The 17,873-nt window shown below is 38.9% G+C and overlaps 1 protein-coding gene across 5 annotated transcripts in view; it reads left to right on the forward strand.

The window, feature by feature from the left end:
- KLRG1 (killer cell lectin like receptor G1) overlaps positions 1-17,873 on the forward strand; it is a 34,801-nt gene that overhangs the window by 4,528 nt on the left and 12,400 nt on the right. The window contains exons 2-4 of one of the 5 annotated variants that reach the window (XM_053662250.1): positions 10,587-10,637; positions 12,048-12,155; positions 15,366-15,535. In XM_053662250.1, coding sequence (XP_053518225.1) covers positions 12,137-12,155; positions 15,366-15,535 — 189 coding nt within the window. In that variant the 5' untranslated portion in view covers positions 10,587-10,637; positions 12,048-12,136. Of the gene's footprint in view, positions 1-10,479; positions 10,638-12,047; positions 12,156-13,515; positions 13,631-15,365; positions 15,536-17,873 lie in introns of those variants that run through there. The other 4 variants (XM_053662248.1, XM_053662251.1, XM_053662252.1 and 1 more) reach the window with 4 other exon arrangements.

A 17,873-nucleotide genomic window follows, 5' to 3' on the forward strand; every position in this document is an offset into this window, starting at 1 on the left:
CTGGGTACATCCATGATGCTGCAAATGACACCTGGGTTATTTTCAAATGTTGGTTTTTGTCAGTAATCCTTCAGTAAACACAGGGGTGCATATATCTTTTAAGTTAGTGTTGGAGTTTTTTTCTGATTGATACCCGGAAGTGGGAATGCTGGGTCATATGGTAGTTCACTTCTTAATTTTTTGAGGAATCTCCATACTGTTTTCCACAGTGGTTGCACCAATTTACAATCCCACCCACAGTGCTTAAGTATTCTCTTTTCTCCACATTCTTGCCAACAGATTTCTTGTCTTTTTGATAATAATCATTATGTGTGTGAGGTATATTTCACTGTGATTTTGATTTGCATTTTCCTAATTATTAGTTATGTGTCTCTTGGCCATCTGTTTTTGTTTTTTTGTGTGTTTTTTTTACAGAAATGTCTGTTCAGATTCTCTCTCCTTTTTAAAAATTGAATTATTGGTGTTTTTTTTGATGTTGAGTTTTATGAGTTCCTTATATATTTTGAATATTGATCCCTTTTCATATAAATCATTTATAAATACCTTCTCCCATTAGGTAGGTTGTCTTTTTATTTTGTTGGTGGTTTCCTTTGCTGTGCAAAAGATTTTTAGTTTGATGTAGTTTCATTTGTTTATTTTTATGTGTATAAGCTTTATACTAAATTTGGGAAATATTCAACCATTACTTCTTCAGATCTTTTCTCTGCTCCATTATATTTCTGGGATTTCAATAGCACTTGTGTTACACTGCTTGGTGTTGTCTTACAGGTCACTGAGACTCTTGTTCTTTTTTTCATGTTCTTCATATCAGATAATTTCTAGCAATCTATCTTCACATTTACTGACCTTTTATTTTTTCGGCTCCAATTTGCTGTTAATTATATTAATTTACTGATTGATTGATTTTAGAGATAGTAAGGAAGGGGGAGAGATAGAGAGAGAAGAGAAGAGAAGAGAAGAGAAGAGAAGAGAAGAGAAGAGAAGAGAAACATCACTTTATTGTTTTACTTATTTATGCATTCATTGGTTGATCCTTGTATGTGCCCTTACTGGGAATTGAACCTGCAACCTTGGTGTATTAGGACAGTGCTCTAACCAACTGAACTAATCAGCCAGGGCTCCCATTCAGTTATTTTAAAAAATGATGAATATTGGTTGTTTTTTTTTGCTTTAGAATATTCAGTTGTGTTTTATTTTATTTTTTAAATATAATCTTTATTGTAATATTTCCATTATCATTTAGTCCCATTATACCCTCCTGCCCCCTACAATCACTACACTGTTATCCATGTCCATGAGTCCTTTTTCCTTTTTGCTCGACTCCTCCATCCCCTAACCTCCCCTACCAATAGTTGTTCTCCTGCTTTCCATCTATGAGTCTCTCTCCATTTTCCTTGTTAGTTCAGTATTTTTATTAGATTGCACATATGAATGAGATCATATAGTATTTGTCTTTCTCTGACTGGCTTATTTCACTTAGCATAGTGTTATTCAGGTCCATCCATACTTTCACAAACAGTAAAATTTTCTTTTTTACAGCTGAGTAGTATTCCATCGTGAAAATGTCCCATAGTTGTTTTATGCACTCATCTACTGATGGACATTTGGGCTGTTTCCCTATCTTGGCAACTATAAATAATGCTGCAATGAACATAGGGTATGTTCTTTCACATTAGTGTTTTTAGTTCCTTCGGATATAGTCCCAGATATAGGATTGCTGGGTCCAAAGGCAGATAGATCCATTTTTGCTTTTTTGAGGTATGTCTATACTGCTTTCCAGAGTGGCTGCCTTAGCCTGCATTCCCACCAAGAGTGCAAAGGGTTCCCCTTTCTCCACATCCTCCACATCCTCACCAGCACCTGTTTTTAAATTTATTGATGATAGCCATTCTCATGGGTGTGAGGTGGTATCTCATTGCAATTTTAATTTGCATTTCTCTGATGATTTGTGATATTGAGCATCTTTTCATATGTCTATTGGCCATTTAAAAAATATATATTTTTTATTTTATTGATTATGCCATTACATTTGTTCTATTCCCCCCTCCGTTCCCCTCCACCCTGCATACCCCTCCCCCACCATTTCCCCCTTTAGTTCATGAACCTGTGTCTCAAGTTCTTTAGATTCTATATTTCCCCTACTATTCTTACCCTCCACCCTATCTATTTTCTATCTACTGTCTATGCTACTTATTTTCTGTACCTTCTCCCCCCTTCTCCTTCTCCCACTCCCCTGTTGCTAACCCTTCATGTGATCTTCATTTCTATGGTTCACTCCTGATCTAGCTGTCCTCTTCATTTGCTTTTGTTTTAGATGTGGTTGTTGATAACTGTGAGTTTGCTGTCCTTTCACTGTTCATCTTTTTATCTTCTTTTTCTTAGATAAGTCCCTTTAACATTTCATATAATAAGGGCTTGGTGATGATGAACTCCTTGAATTTGATCTTATCTGAGAAGCACTTTATCTGTCCTTCCATTCTAAATGAAAGCTTTGCTGGGTAGAGCAATCTTGGATGTAGGTCTTTGGATTTCATGACTCAGAATACTTCTTTCCAGCCCCTTCTTGCCTGTAAGATCTCTTTTGAGAAATCGGCTGACAGTCTGATGGGAACTCCTTTGTAGGTGACTGTCCCCTTATCTCTTGCTGCTTCTAGGATTCTCTCCTTCATTTTAATCTTGGCTAATGTAATGCTGATGTGCCTTGGTGTGTTTCTTCTTGGGTCCAACTTCTTTGGGACTCTCCGAGCTTCCTGGATTTCCTGGAAGTCTATTGCCTTTGCCAGATTGGGGAAGTTCTCCTTTATTATTTGTTCAAATAAGTTTTCTTCTTGTTGCTCTTCCTCTTTCCCTCTAGTGCCCCTATAATTCGTATGTTGGAATGTTTAAAGATGTCCTGGAGGTTCCTAAGCCTCTCCTCATTTTTTTGAATTCTTGTTTCTTCATATTTTTCTGTTTGGTAATTTTTTCCTTCCTTCTGGTCTACTCCCTTGATTTCAGTCCCAGTTTCCTTTCCATTACTATTGGTTTCCTGTGCATTTCCCTTCATTTCAATTAGTTTAGTCTTCATATGTTTCTCTAATTTGTGACTAAAATCAATCAGTTCTGTGAGGATCCTGATGACCAATGCTTTGAACTGTGCATCTGAAAGGTTAGCTATCTCTTGGTCACTTAGATTTATTGGCTCTGGGGCTCTGAGTTGTTCTTGAGCCATGTTTTTATCTGTTTGTGCCTATTACGTATGAGGAGAGGCGCCTTAGATGTTCACCAGGGCGGGGCCACCCCGGTCGCTGGTTTGTGATGCTGTTTGTGCGGGCAGGGTCAGAGAGGGAGCAATGGATGTCCTCTCCGCTCTCCCAGTCCGCCTCACCACTTGCCCCCGCCTGTTTATCTGAGCGCAAATGTGCGAGCCTGCTGACCTGTGCCATGTGGTCTCAATGCTTGCCTCTTCACTGGTTTATCTGCATGCAAATGCTCGACTGACCACAGACAGTCAGCTGCCCTGTGCCTTCCTTGGGTTCCGCCCATATCTAGCCCACACCTGGGATCCAAGTCCTCGGCTGCATGTGCACCGCCCGGGTTGGAGATCTTTTTTGCCCTACAGGCTCCACTGCTGGCTTTGCCCCTCTCACCGGTTTAGCTGAGTGGTTCATTATTTTCAGACTCCATATTGTTGATTTTCTGTGTGGTTTGGTTGCGTTTATTGTTGTTAAAACTTTGTTGTTTTAAGATTTGGTTGTGGGAAGAAGCAAAGTGTTTCCACCTATGCCTCCATCTTAGTGGAAGTCTCAGTTGTGTTTTAAAAATAGTGTCTATTTCCCTGCATAGATTCTTCATCTTTTTTATTCATTATGTCCACATTTCTTTCTATATCTTTGCACATATCTATACAAATAGTCATATAATTATATATAAAGTCCTTGTTCGCTAATTCCAATGTGTATGTCATCCTAAATTTCTTTTCTACTTGCTGATTCTTCTCTGGATTGTGACCCACATTTTCTTATTTCTTTGCATTGTAATAACTTTTTACTTCGTAGTGAACATTAATATGTTACATCATAGAGAGTCTGCTGTATGTTGTTTTTTTAAATTACAATTTTATTTGGGAATAATTTAAAAAGTTTTAAAGATTCCTTTATATCGTTCATCACATTTCCCCTAATGTTAAATTCTTAAATAATCATGGTACATTTGTCAAAAATAAGAAATAAACACTGCTATGTTATTATCAATGAACTCCAGGGTTTTTTTTTTTAAATTTTACCAGATTTTCACTAATGTCCTTTTTCTGTTCCTGAATCTAATCCAGGATACAGTATTGCATTTAATCTTCATATTAGTGTTCTCCAGCTCTATTAGAGTTTCTTAATATATCCTTATTTTTTCATGACCTTGATATATTGGAAGAACTAGATGTTAGTAGAATATCTCTCAATTTGAAATTATCTAATTTTTATTCACATGTAGATTGAGGTTATCGGGTTTGGCAAAACATACCATAGTGGTTAGCTGCCTTTCTCATGGCACGATATTGGAGGTGGATGGTATCAATAAGACACTACTGGTGGTTTGCATGGTTAACCCTGTTTAGGTGGTTGTGGTTGTGTTGGCCAGGTATCTCTGCTGCAAAGTTACTCTTTTTTCCTGTCTATACATTATTCTTTGATAGTAAGTTGCTAAGTCTTGCCAACACTCAAGGGGAGGAGAATTAAATTGCTCACCACATGGGGTGAGTACCTGCATATATTATTTGGAATCTCTGTAAGGAAGATTTATCACTTCTCTCCCACTTATTTATTCAATCATTTCTTTTTCTCTCTCTTTTTTAAAGATTTTTTTTTATTTCTAGAGAGAGGGGAAGGAAGGGAGGGAGAGAGGGAGAGAAACATCAGTGTGTGGTTGCCTCTTACGTGGCCCCCACTGGGGACCTGGCCCACAACCCAGGCATATGCCCTGACTGTGAATCAAACCAGCGACCCTCTGGATCACAGCTGGCACTCAATCCACAGAGCCATACCAGCCAGGACTCAATCATTTATTTCAGTCAGCATGGATTCAGGGGAATAACATTCTCATGATGTCAGAGTAGGGTACCCCAGGTCTGTTCTTCCACAAAGAACAATGAATAGACAACTGTCCACTAATGAAAACAGTTCTAGGAGATCTCAGGAGTCCAGTTAGGAAGCATTAGCAATGCAGTGGAGCAAAAAACCTGAGGACAACCCCATCAAAAGATAGAAAGAACAGTTTCATTTTTGCCTGCATCATCCCATTCCCCACCTATATACAGTAAACTCATTCCTGACAAAAGCATCACACATAATACAATGGGGAAAAGATGATTTCAAATAAATGATTTTGGGAAAATGAGATATCCATATGAAAAAGAACAAAATGGGTCTCTTTTAATACAGCATGTACAAAAACAACTCAAAATGGATGAAAAACTTAAAAGTAAGACCTGTAAACATAAAAGTCCTATTAGAAAATATGGGGGAAAAGCTCCCTGACATCAGTCTTGTCAATGATTTTTTGGAATGTCCACCCAAAGCACAGACAACGAAAGCAAAAATAAAGTGGTATATAATAAATTAATTATTTCTATACAGTGAAAGAAACCAGTCAATAAAATAAGTGCCACTGTAAATTGGTACAGTCTGTATATAAGACAGTATGGATGTCCTCAAAATATTGAGAATAGAATAAACATATAGCAATTCCACTTTTGGGTATATATTTAAAGGAAATAAAATTAATACTATTTCAAAGAGCTATCTGCACTGCCATGTTCACTGCGGCATTATTGGTAGTAACCATAATATGGAAACAACCTCAGTGTCCATCAGAAGATAAATGATTGAAGGAAATGTCACATATGTATGACATTTTATCAATGTAAAAGACTTAGATATAAGTTGCAACACCATAAAAGTCCTAGAGGAGAACATAGGCAGGGGAATCTCAGATATTCCACACAGCAATATTTTCACCGATATGTCCCCTAGAGCAAGGGGCATAAAGGAAAGAATAAACACATGGGACCTCATCAAAGTAAAAAGCTTCTGCACAGCTAAAGAAAACATTAGCAAAATGAAAAGGGAACCAACCATATGGGAAAACATATTTGCCAATGATATCATGGACAAGGGTTAGATCTCCAAAATTTATCAAGAACTCACATGACTCCACTCCAGGAAGACAAACAATCCAATTAAAAAATGGTCAAAAGACCTGAAAAGATACTTCTCCAAGGAGAACTCACAGAGGGCTCAGGGACTATGAAAGGACCCTCAGCATTACCAGCCATCAGAGAGATGCAAATTAAAACCACAATGAAATATTACCTCATACCTGTCAGAATGGCTATCATAAATGAATCAACAAAGAACAAATTCTGGCAAGTTTGTGGAGAAAAGGGAATCCTATTGCACTGTTGGTGGGAGTGCAGACTGCTACAGCCACTGCAGAAAACAGTATGGAATTTCCTCAGAAAACTAAAAATGGAACTGCCTTTTGACCTGGCATTTCCACTGCTGGAATTATAGCATAAGAAACCTGAAACACCAATTCAAGAGAACCTATGCACCCTAATGTTCATAGCACAATTTACAAAAACCAACTGCTAGAAGCAACCAAAGTGCCCATTAGTAAGTGAGCAGATCAATAAACTGTGGTACATTTACACAATGGAATACTACATAGCAGAAAGAAAAAAGAAACTCCTACCCCTCATGGGTGCACAGATGGAACTGGAGAGCATTATGCTAAGTGAAATAAGCCAGGTGATAAAAGACAAATACCATATGCTCTCACCTATAAATAGAACTTAATCAACAAAACAAGCAAGCAAAATATAACCAGAGACACTGAAATGAAGAACAATCTGACAGTAACCAGAGGGGAGTGGGGATGGGGATAATCGGGGGGAAAAAGGGAAGGATCATCAAGGAACATGTTTAAAGGACACATGGACAAAGCCAAAGGGGGGTAGAATTGAGAGTGGAAGGTGGGGGTGGGTGGGGCAGTGGGAACATGATGGGAAAATGGAGACAACTGCACTCGAACAACAATAAGAAAGTTAAAATGTGAAAAAAATGTGCCTATATAAAATAGAAAATTATTCAGTCCCCCTCCCTCCCAAAAAAGAAATCCTGCCCTTTAGAACAATATATATAAGCCTGGGGGCCATTATCTATGTTAGTGGTCCCCATTCTTTTTGGTAGCAGGGACTGGTTTCCTGTAAGATGGTGTGGGGGAGGGGGAGAGGAGACAGAGTTCAGGGGAGCTTAGATCCTGGGCCAGGGGCAGTAGCAGTTGGTGGCTTGTGGGGATGGGACCTCTGATCTAAGTGAAATAAACCCAATACAAATTTAAAGGTGCTGAGAACACTTACATTAGCCTGCAGTTGGATAAAATCATTTCACACAATGAATATGCTGTATTGATTGCTTACCCTCCTGACTGCATGCCCGGCTGGGGTCTGAGGCTCAGAGATGCTACTATCCAGCATTATGGGAGAGTATCATAATGCACATTGCCAGCCAGGGGAAGTATCAAAATTTGAGGTAAGTTTCTACTAAATGTATATTACTTTTGCAATGTAGGGAAAAAAAAGTCGAACCATTGTAAGTTAGGGGTGATCTGTACAATTTTTATGTATCAAAAATAAGTACAAGTCAGTATGGAATCAGATTTTTTAATTCCTGATTTATAATACAACACTATGTTTTTTTGCTGTAATTATTTCATATTTGGTCACTGGGACCTTTTTGGTTTGGTTTCTGGGCTTTTCTGATATGCCCTGATCTTTTTTTTTTTTTTAAGATTTTTTTGTTTATTTATTTTTAGAGAGGGGAAAGGAGGGAGAAAGAGAGGGAGAGAAACATCAACGTGTGGTTGCCTCTTGTGCACCCCCTACTGGGGACCTGGCCCACAATCCAGGTATATGCCCTGACTGGGATTCAAGTTGGTGAGCCTGTGGTTCCCAGGCCAGCACTCAATTCACTGAGCCACAGTAGCCGGGTGCCCTTCTCTTTTTTATTTATGGTTTTGAATAGTTCCTTATTTTCTAGTGCTAAAAAGACTAATAGATGCTCCAGGCTCATCTTGTATTTTTCCTGCCCTGACCCTAGAATTAGTCATTTCCTCAAGGAGCCCTGGTTCCTGTGTTGTCTTCCTTTTTTTAAAAAACCATAGTAACCATTTTAAGTGTTGTGGACTGAACATTTGTGTTCCTTTCCACCTCCATATTCATATGTCGAAGACCTACATGGACATTTAACCTACAGTGTGGCTGTGTTTAGAAATGGGGCCTCTAAGGAAATAATTAAAGTTGAATGAACTTGTTATGGTGGCTGCTGATCTGATAGGATTGGTGTTCTTGTAAGAGATACCAGAGAGCTCACTCTCTCTTCATGCGCACACATGATGCAGAAAGACCACGTGAGACCATAGTGAGGAGGTAGCTGCTGCAGGAGGGAGTTCTCACCAGTCACTTTAATCTTAGACTTCCAGGTTGAGATTGTGAGAATAAATTAATCTTGTTTGATCCACCCAGTCTAATGCACTTTGTTATGGCAGCCTAAGCAGACTAAGACAAGTGTATTCACACTTGTGCAACAGACCTCCAGAAGTTTTCACATCTTGCACATCTGAAACTCAATACCATTAAACAACTCTCCATTTCTCCAGCCCCTGACAACCACCATCCTATCTTCTGTTTTTATGAATTTGACTACTTTACATACCTCATGTAGGTGGAATCAGAGATAATTTATCTTTTTGTGATTGGCCTATTTCATTTATCATAATGTCTTCAAGGTTAATCCATGTTGTAGGATACGACAGGATCTTTTTCCTCTTTAAGGCCAAACAATAAATATCCCATTGTATGTGTAGCCCACATTTTGTTTTCGTTGTCTTCCTCTTAAGAGCATCAAAACTTGTGGGTTTTTTTGAGAATTTTTGTATGAGTTTATTTGAGCCGAACTGATGTCATATACCAGGAAGTAAGATCACAAATGCTCTCAAAACTTATTCTTACAGATAGTTAAACTGCTGGTGGATCTTTTTGGTTGTCAAGCTTTGTTTTGTTTGTTTGTTCATTCTGGTTAGCACTGCACCACCTCTGGTCTCACTTATTTAGGTGCCAGCCCTTCAGGAGGCCCTCTCAGCTAGGACTTGCAGAATCTGTGCAGCCTAGCTCCTAGCCAAAAATCTATCCTGAGCACCCAGGCAGTCTTCTGCACACCTCTCTTTATGCCGGTCTCTCTTATTAGTTACCCTGCCCTTCAAATTCCAGCCATAGAAGCAGCTCAAGACTTAATCTCTGTCTCCTCAGCTTGGTGAGACTGCTGCTCTGTTTAGAATGTGTTTTCTGCCTTATGCCAGGAAGTGGCCTTGGTGGAATCCTAGGGTGGTCATAGGATTCTCTTCTCTCAATGATCACAGTCCTGCCTGTCTTCTTTACCTGGAAACAGTTGCCTCATGTATTTTGTCATGTGTAGTTTTTTGGTTGGAAGTCAAGTCTAGTAGCACTCTGTTGTGGCAGAAAACAGAACTATAGTAGTTTTTATTAATAGGCTCTTCCTGTTTCTCCTCCTTTCTATATTTATATCAATATATTCTGTCTTGCTGACCTTATCTGTTCTTAGAGTTTCAATTTCCTTTCTGTTTTTCTTATGTTAACTTTTTATTAACCATTCACGTATTAAAAATAAACCGCTTTGGTATGTATTATTAATGCATTTCCTTTTATAGTTGTCTTTGCATACAAAAACAAGAGAATGGGAGACAAATTTAATGGAATTTCTGAGACTGTGAAGGGTAAATATTAGAACACACTTGGGAAACTGATTTGGGGACTATAGGGAAGCAGAATATTCACAAAATACAATTGGGCAATAGTCCATTTTTTCCATAATTCCAGGCACACTTAGCCAATAGTCCATTTCTCTATCACATATAACTACCCAAAAGCTGCAAGACACCATGAATCAGTCCCATTCAGCATGCATGTATTTTCTCAAAAGGGAAAAAAGCAACTACAAAATCTGGGATAACTCCTAGCTGGGAACCACTCTCCTTTTTATTTCAGTTTCCACAGATGAAATTGCTGGTTGAAGAGCAACTTGTCCTTGCTCCATAGAATCAGATGAGATGGGCAGTCAATTTAATATACAGGATGGAGAAAAGTAGGCTTACAGTTGTTTGTATGGAAAGCAAAACAATAATTAATAAGTAATAATAAAATAATGAACTTTTGCATAATGACAACTGTAAGCCTTCTTTCCCTCAACCTTTATATTTACTAAGCATCTAGAGAGAACGGTGAGGCCCCGAAATCATCACAGTTTACAATATTCATTTCTATAGGCAGCCCCAGAATTTGGTCATTTCCTGAAAAATGACTTTTTTTTGTCACCTGTACCTTATACAAAAACCCTGCAAGTTTCCTGCTAGCAGTTTACAGATCGGCCATTTCCTCATTGGCGCACACCTCCTCATACTTCTCTAATTTGACTTTCTCGGCTGAAGTGAAAGGTCCTAGATGGAGATGATTGACAATGCTCTTTATTCTGCATTAGAATTGTCTGCTGTACCCCAAGCCCAGAATGACTACAGACCACAGCAAAATGGTAAGTAACTCAAATTAGTCTGGAAAACTGTGCGTAGTTACCATAGGCTAAGGGATGAATGGGAGGTAGAATAAGTTTTGAGTAGAGGATGCAGAAAAATTGAGGGTAATTTGAGGGCATATGTTAGTTTCAGTTTGAAGTCCAGAATTGGAATGCGAAAATTTGGTATATGGTCAAGGATCAAATCTTAGATCTCAGGTAAATCTTTTCTAACTGTTCACTTCTGTGATCTCATCTATGAGACCCCAGCTAGGGCAGTTCTGTTATTCTTTATTGCTCTTGAACTTAAAGCAAGAACTCTGTGTGTGTGTGTGTGTGTGTGGTGGGTACTTATCTCTTTAATAAAGTTTTGAGTAAACCAGCTGTTTAAATTTCAGGTAGTTCTGTTTTCTGTGAGATGAGAAGTATAGCAATAATTTTGCTACTGGTTAATAATAAGACTTCGGCAGAAAAGAAACTGACTTGCGTATTAAGTAAGAGAATATAAATTTATATATTGATGTGAGAGAGAAACATCAATTGGTTGAACCCAAAAGATAGGTATGTGACCTGACTTGTAATTGAATGCATACAACACTCCAACAAACTTAGCCACACAGGCCAGGGCTCAACTATATATCTTGATAGTCATTCCAAATCCATTAAAAACATGTCTTTATTCCTTTGTTAGAAGCTGCATATTTATGTTATGAATATATTAAAATATATTTGATGTCTTATTGATAGACATTGCAATTGAATTCGATCTTTTTCTCCTATGAATATTGTTGCCATGAATAGCCTTACAAAAACATTTTGCACATTGGTGAGTATCTGTATGAAAAATTTCTCAACAAGAAATTGTTAAGAAAAGGATAAATGCCTTTGCAATTCTGGTGGACATTGCCAAATTGTCCTCCAAGTGGTTTGCACCAATTTATATGCTCACCATTGAACAGGAGTCTGTATAAGCCAAAATTTAAAAGGAAAAAGTACTCACTTTAAAAAAAAAAGTTATCCTGAAAAAACATTTTCTAAACTTTTTTTTTAGATTAAAAAATTATTTTTAGAGAGAGGGGAAGGGAGGGAGAAAGAAGGAGAGAAACACTGGTTGCCTCTCCCCTGACAGGAAATCAAGGGAATCAAACTGCTAACCTTTCACTTTGCGGGACAACACCCAACCAACTGAGCCACACTGGTCGGGACAGAAAAAAAGTGTTCTTAACTTGATAAATATAGCATGTAACTTGATAAAGATGGTTACTCTAGACTTCAGGACAAGTTCTTGACAGACCCAAGATCTTTAGGGCACGGGTCTCAGTTCCTACCGGGCCAAATTGCTTCACGATCCCAGATATCCTTCCCTGACCTTTTCTTGTCCTTCATTTTTTATTATGACTCAGGATTTTGCTTAGGATTCTGTTCTTGCAGCTTCTTCTTCCAGGTGCTCTTTCTTTCGCCACCGTACGACAATAGCTTCGGGGCTTCTGAGTGCCGTTGTTGTGAGTGGGCTGCTGTGCATGTGGACTCTGTGCCGGAGTAAGTGTTCACTTAAACTAAAGTCAATCTTTCATTGTACCCATGTATCCATTTTGTGTTATAAAAGCACTATAACATAGTGGAAAACTTGAATAATGAAAAATAATTTCAACAAAATAGATCACCTCTTGTAAACAACATTTTCTGGGTGTAGCCTCCTAGTGTTTGACTACATGTTTTCATGCAAGTATTTATTGTCTTCATAGAATTTCAATTAAGTTCTCTAAAATCTCCCCACCTTCTTTTTATTTTTTTCAAGTAAGGCTGGGTATAGTTGTAATCAAAGTATGCTAACAATTTTATATATTGCTTTATAATTCTATATTATGTCATAAACATTTTCCTACATACTGTCATGTTTATCATGATAGTCAATGTTGTTTAACTTTTCACATTATAAATATGTCATAATTTAATTAAACATATATATATATTTCCAATTAGAGAGCATTCACATTTTATAAAATGACCTTTTCTAGATTTAGTTTTTGTAGGTCCTTAAGTATAATAATCCAGAGAGCCCTTCATTTATTGTTTCACAATCCAGAGTCTTAATTTAGATTTATATTATCTGGGGATGAGTGTTAGGGACATATTTTACACACTATTCATTAGGATTCTAAGGTTCAGCCCCAGGACCAGTCAGCACCTCAGATCCAAGTCCTATCTTTGACAGAAGGAGATTCCCACGGAGCCTGGGAAGTTCTCATTCAGGCTGGGTAATGTCACAGCTGCATGGAAAAAAGCACAAATATATAACTTTAAGCTTAACCTCTAGAACCCTATATTGGTCCCAATGCCAGAGCCATCCATAGAGAAGTTGTCTAATCTTTCCATTAAAAAGGATGGCTTTCCCACTTTTTAATTCTCAGATCTGGAATAGATACTGTCCACATAAGAAACAGCCAAATCTGTAGAGAATTCTTATAAAAGTTTATTTGAGCCAAAATTGACAATTGCCAGGAGCCAAGATCCAAATGCTTCAGAGAGTAACATTTTTCCGGTTTCTTTTTTTATTTTTTAGAAGATCTTATTTATTTTTAGAGAGAGGGGAAATAAGGAAGAGAGAGAGAGAAACATCAATAGGTTGCTTCTCATACACCCCCAACTGGGTACCTGGCCTGCAACCCAGGCATGTGCCCTGACCAGAGATCGAACTGGCAACCTTTCGGTTCACAGAGCAGCACTCAATCTGCTGAGCCACACCAGCCAGGGTTTTCAGTTTCTTTAATGCATTTAAAATGAAGAAGATTACATGAAGGTGGGAGACAACAGCAAGGTGGAGATTGGATTATAGGCTAGTGAAGATTTTGTGCTCGCTGGAGGGTGGTTAGGCCTTTGAGGGGTATTTTTTTTTCAGCATTTGGAAGGTGTGTTAACCTGATGCACAGGAAAAATGGACAGGGTTTACTTGAAAACCTTTCACTAAAGATCTTACAGGCCTGGGATGTGAGTACCTACCATGACCTGCCCAGGTAGGAATTTATGATCAGACCACCCTGCGAGGTTATTGTTCCTAGAACTCCTTTTTCGTCCACAGTGCACAGTCAGTTTTCACTTACGTACCTACACATGTGTTCACCTGATGTAATGGCTTATCTTTGCCCGCTCTGCTTATGGTGAGTTTATATAAATATGTTTCATGGAAGTAAAAAATTAATAAAATTGTGGAATTTTGGTTAGAATTATCTTGAAAGTTTATTTAGTTCCCTTTTACTTTCACAGGCCTTATAATCCAACCATTTTAAAAGAATGAGAATGCTCTGTAATTTCTTTAGTATCTGATACTCATCCCTTTCAGAACATTTTTTTCAACATATGAAGTAAATTTTTTTCTAAAATGTCTTTTATTCAATTTCCAAATGATGATAGACAATCATATTTCTGATACAAAAATCAAACTACATTTTAGTTTAGTTTAGTTACATTTGCTCTTTCTGGTTTCTGCCCTTTTCTTTCTCACTATTATGAAGTGTCAGGTTGGGCCTTCTGAAGATTCTGCCTCATAGAAGCAATGTGTGTTCTGCAGTTACACAGTGTATACACTGAGCCTATATAGATAGTACACTGACACACGTGCAGATGCAGTAATCTTATCTGATGGGTTTGTCACATGTGCAGAACTATCTCTAGCACAAGTAGCTACTCTCTTCCCAGTCCTGAGCCAGATTGTTCCCATTTCCTGCCCCGCCCCTTCAGTCACAGTCCCATCCTTGCTTAGAGGAACGTACGGTAGTAGTGCTGGAGCTGGACATAGTGAGGTATTTAACTTGAGGCCGTGCATTTGTTGCTGGAGAAACTTGCTTATTCTTACAGACACAGTAAAGAATTACAGATCAGCAAGTCTTTTAGTGTGCAAGCAGGGTTATCAGTGAAGGCCTGGAAGACAACAGGCCTTGCCGAGGTGAAGGTGAAAGACATAGGTTCAGGGCATGGCAAGGTAAGGGTGGTATTAGGCAAGGGCAAGGGTAGTCAGAGCAAGGGTGGCAAGAGCCACAGGTCCTTTGTTCTGAGGACTTACATAGTTCGTGGGACAGGGGTGAAGAAGGTACATATTGATTGATGGGTAAAAGTGGTGCCAGCTTTCCTGTGGGGGGACTTGACTATCCAAATTTAGCTATGTGTAGGGGTCTGTCAGCCCGACTCTAGACTCTATTTGTTAATTTTGTTGTAAAACAGGTATGTAACTGGAGGCAGTTAATTAAATTTGGGGCAGTTACCCAAAGTTATTTATGGGCTCTTTCTGTAAGCTTTAGGGACTCCCTTGTAAAGGAAATAGTAACCAGAGGTAGGCAATTAACTGAAGTAGTGTTATGGGTTTCTTCTTTGGGCTCTGTCGGCAGGCCGTGGAATGAATACACAGTTTCAAGGCTTTCTCTCCCAGATAGTGGGAATGATACATACAATTTCAAGGGCTTCCCTCCTCCCACTAACGTAGTGTTTCTGGTGATGTTGGAACCCCTGGCAATATTATTGGACCAGGCTCAGGACTGCTGAGTTAGTGGGTGAGACATGTCTCCCTCCTCCTCCCTGCCTTGGTTTACTATCTGTCCTACCTAACACGTTCTTGTGCATTTCTCTAAACCTTAACTTGGAAGGGGGTGGGGCAGGGAAGACACTTGTGACTGTCACATTCCATTTTATCTCCCATTTCATTTCCAACACAGAGTGATGCATAAAGATTGTGAACCAGGTCCTCTTCCTTTCTAGGTTCCAAGCACACCACTTGTGCCAGCTGTCCTAGCTGCCCAGACTTCTGGATGGGGTATGGTGACCATTGTTATTACTTCTCAATGGAGAAAAAGGACTGGAATTCTAGTCTGGAATTCTGCCTAGCCAAAGGCTCACAACTCCTTATGTTTACAGACAACCAGGAAATGGTAAATGCAAACATTTAGTGAATGTAGGTTGTTTTCTTGGTGAATGCTGTTTAAATCTATCACGTATCCTCTTTCAATGAACAAAAGGAGTATCTTTCTCTCTCTTCTTTCCTCCGCTCTCACTCCTTATCCTTTCTCTGGCCTGACCCAACAACCCTCAGTTATAGAAACCTAGATGTTTGCATAGGCCTGCGTGTGTGCACGTTGAAGGTGGAAGAATGACAAGTAGTATGTTACAGAGAGAAATTAAACCTGAAGTGCAGGTCTGACAAGGCTCATCGGGTCCAGAAACATGCGGGTCCAACAACAAGGAGGCAGCAGGTTCCTATGTGAGAGCTCGTGGGACTTGGGGGTGAAGAGAGACAGCACGGGGACTAAGAGACTATGGCAAGGGCTTAAATGCCTTCTTTTTAATATTTTTCCTTCCTTCATTGGAATCTAGTCAGTTCCGGGCTAGGAAACAGTTGGGGGTGGGTTAGGGTGTATACAGAGAAAGCAGTTACAGAAAGTTGGGAAAGAAGGAAGGAAACCTGTGTGTGTGTGTGTGTGTGTGTGTGTGTGAGAGAGAGAGAGAAAGAGAGAGAGAGAGATCACAAGCTCCTTTCAGAGTTAAGCTGGTGGACTTCACTTCCTCCAGGGCTCTTGGATTCTTTCTGTCTAGCCTGCTGGAGGAGAGCTCTTTATTAATCCTACAGCACCTCAAGGTAATATAAGGAGTGACATCCTGTGGAAACCTGGTACAAAACTCAATCAAATTCCAACTTAATGTAAATAACATATACAAAGAGAATAAGAAATCCTAGAATGGCTTTTAGTGCAAAATCATACACATGATTTTTGTGTATTACCATTGCTTTCTATATTTTGGGGAGGAAAGAATCAAGATACAGAAAACAGCTTATTAAAAATTCAATGATATTAACCTCCCTAGGGGCAATTCAGAAAGATAATTACTCTAAGAGAGAACATATAGTTTCTAGATTTTATAACCCCCCATTAAAAAAAGATTAAAGCATCTACATTCTTGTTTTCTATCAAAGAAATGCTCATTCCTCCGAAATTTTACATAGAATCTAACTCCAAAGCAGTCCACCCCTGTGACTTATTTTTTTAACATACTTTTTCTAAACTAGGTGGCAGAATGTATTTGGGATATAAAATTTTATTTTATAGCATCTGGTAACAGTAACCTTGCTTTCTGGACCTTTTCGCAGTAACTTTTATTCTCAGTCTGATGAAGCTGCTCCTGAGGACTTGAACTGACTGAAATCAATAGCAGAAGTGAGCAAAGAGCTTGAAATAACGCTGGGCAACTACCAATAAACAGAATAGCGAGTCATAACACAAGGCCCTGCCACAGAGCGTCGTGGTGCGGCAGCTGCTGTAGATTACACCACTGAGAGTGAGATGCAGAGGGGAAGGGCCGAGGCGCAGAGAGTGAGCGGAGCTGCGGATATTTCGGTTTCCCCAAGGTCCCCGGTGGAATGCAGCAGCTGTTAGAGGAGTTTCGTATTTCTTTTCTTTCTTTGCTTTCCCTGGATCTTGTCTCTGCTGTTGTGTAAGTGGAACAGAGTTAAATTGGCTGCATTTCCAAAACTGGTTTATTTTCTCTCAAGGCCCCTTGGTTCAAATGGGTACTGCGGAAGGTAGAGTGTCCCTAAGAGTTTTAATAGCAACCACAGATAAGTTTTGCTTCTGACATTCCTTTGGTTCTTCTGGCCTAATTCTTTGTCTCTGCCCCAGCTTTTGTCAGATTCTATAGGACCAACTTGACTTATATTTGATTTGATAAGCCTCTTGTACTAGTGTTATTATTTTGTTTCAAAGGCAAGATTTACATATTATGTTAAGGTTTACTTGATATTCCTAGTACCATACTTAGGTCTGAACAGCAACCAAAAGAGCATATGGGTGTATTAAAATGGAAGTTTTTCACATTGCCCTTCTCCTGGTGGAGTACTGCTAGGGAATTACATTGCTATGTGCTGGAAGCTATAGGACATAACCCCACCTTTTATACTCAGCTATAGCAGAGTATAAAAACAATAATAGAAACTGACAGGTATTGAGCACTTGCTATGTGCCAGGTATTTTATGTATATTATTCTTAATCTTCACAGCAAAGTAGAATTCAACACCTCCCTTTCACTGATGAGTTCAAATCCAAGGTCACAAATCTGACAAAGCCAGTTCCTCTCCCCATTCTCCTCCTCCTCTTTCTTCTTGCAGAGCTAGATTTTAAACTCCACTTTAGCCCACCCTTTTAAGTCCCTTACAGAAATATTGTATTGGACAACTTCTAGAATCTATCTTGTATATGCTGAAAAATGAGATAAAA

The sequence above is a fragment of the Artibeus jamaicensis genome, unplaced genomic scaffold, assembly GCF_021234435.1.
Source record: "Artibeus jamaicensis isolate MK-2021 breed Jamaican fruit bat unplaced genomic scaffold, CSHL_Jam_final contig_233, whole genome shotgun sequence".
Taxonomy (NCBI): domain Eukaryota; kingdom Metazoa; phylum Chordata; class Mammalia; order Chiroptera; family Phyllostomidae; genus Artibeus; species Artibeus jamaicensis.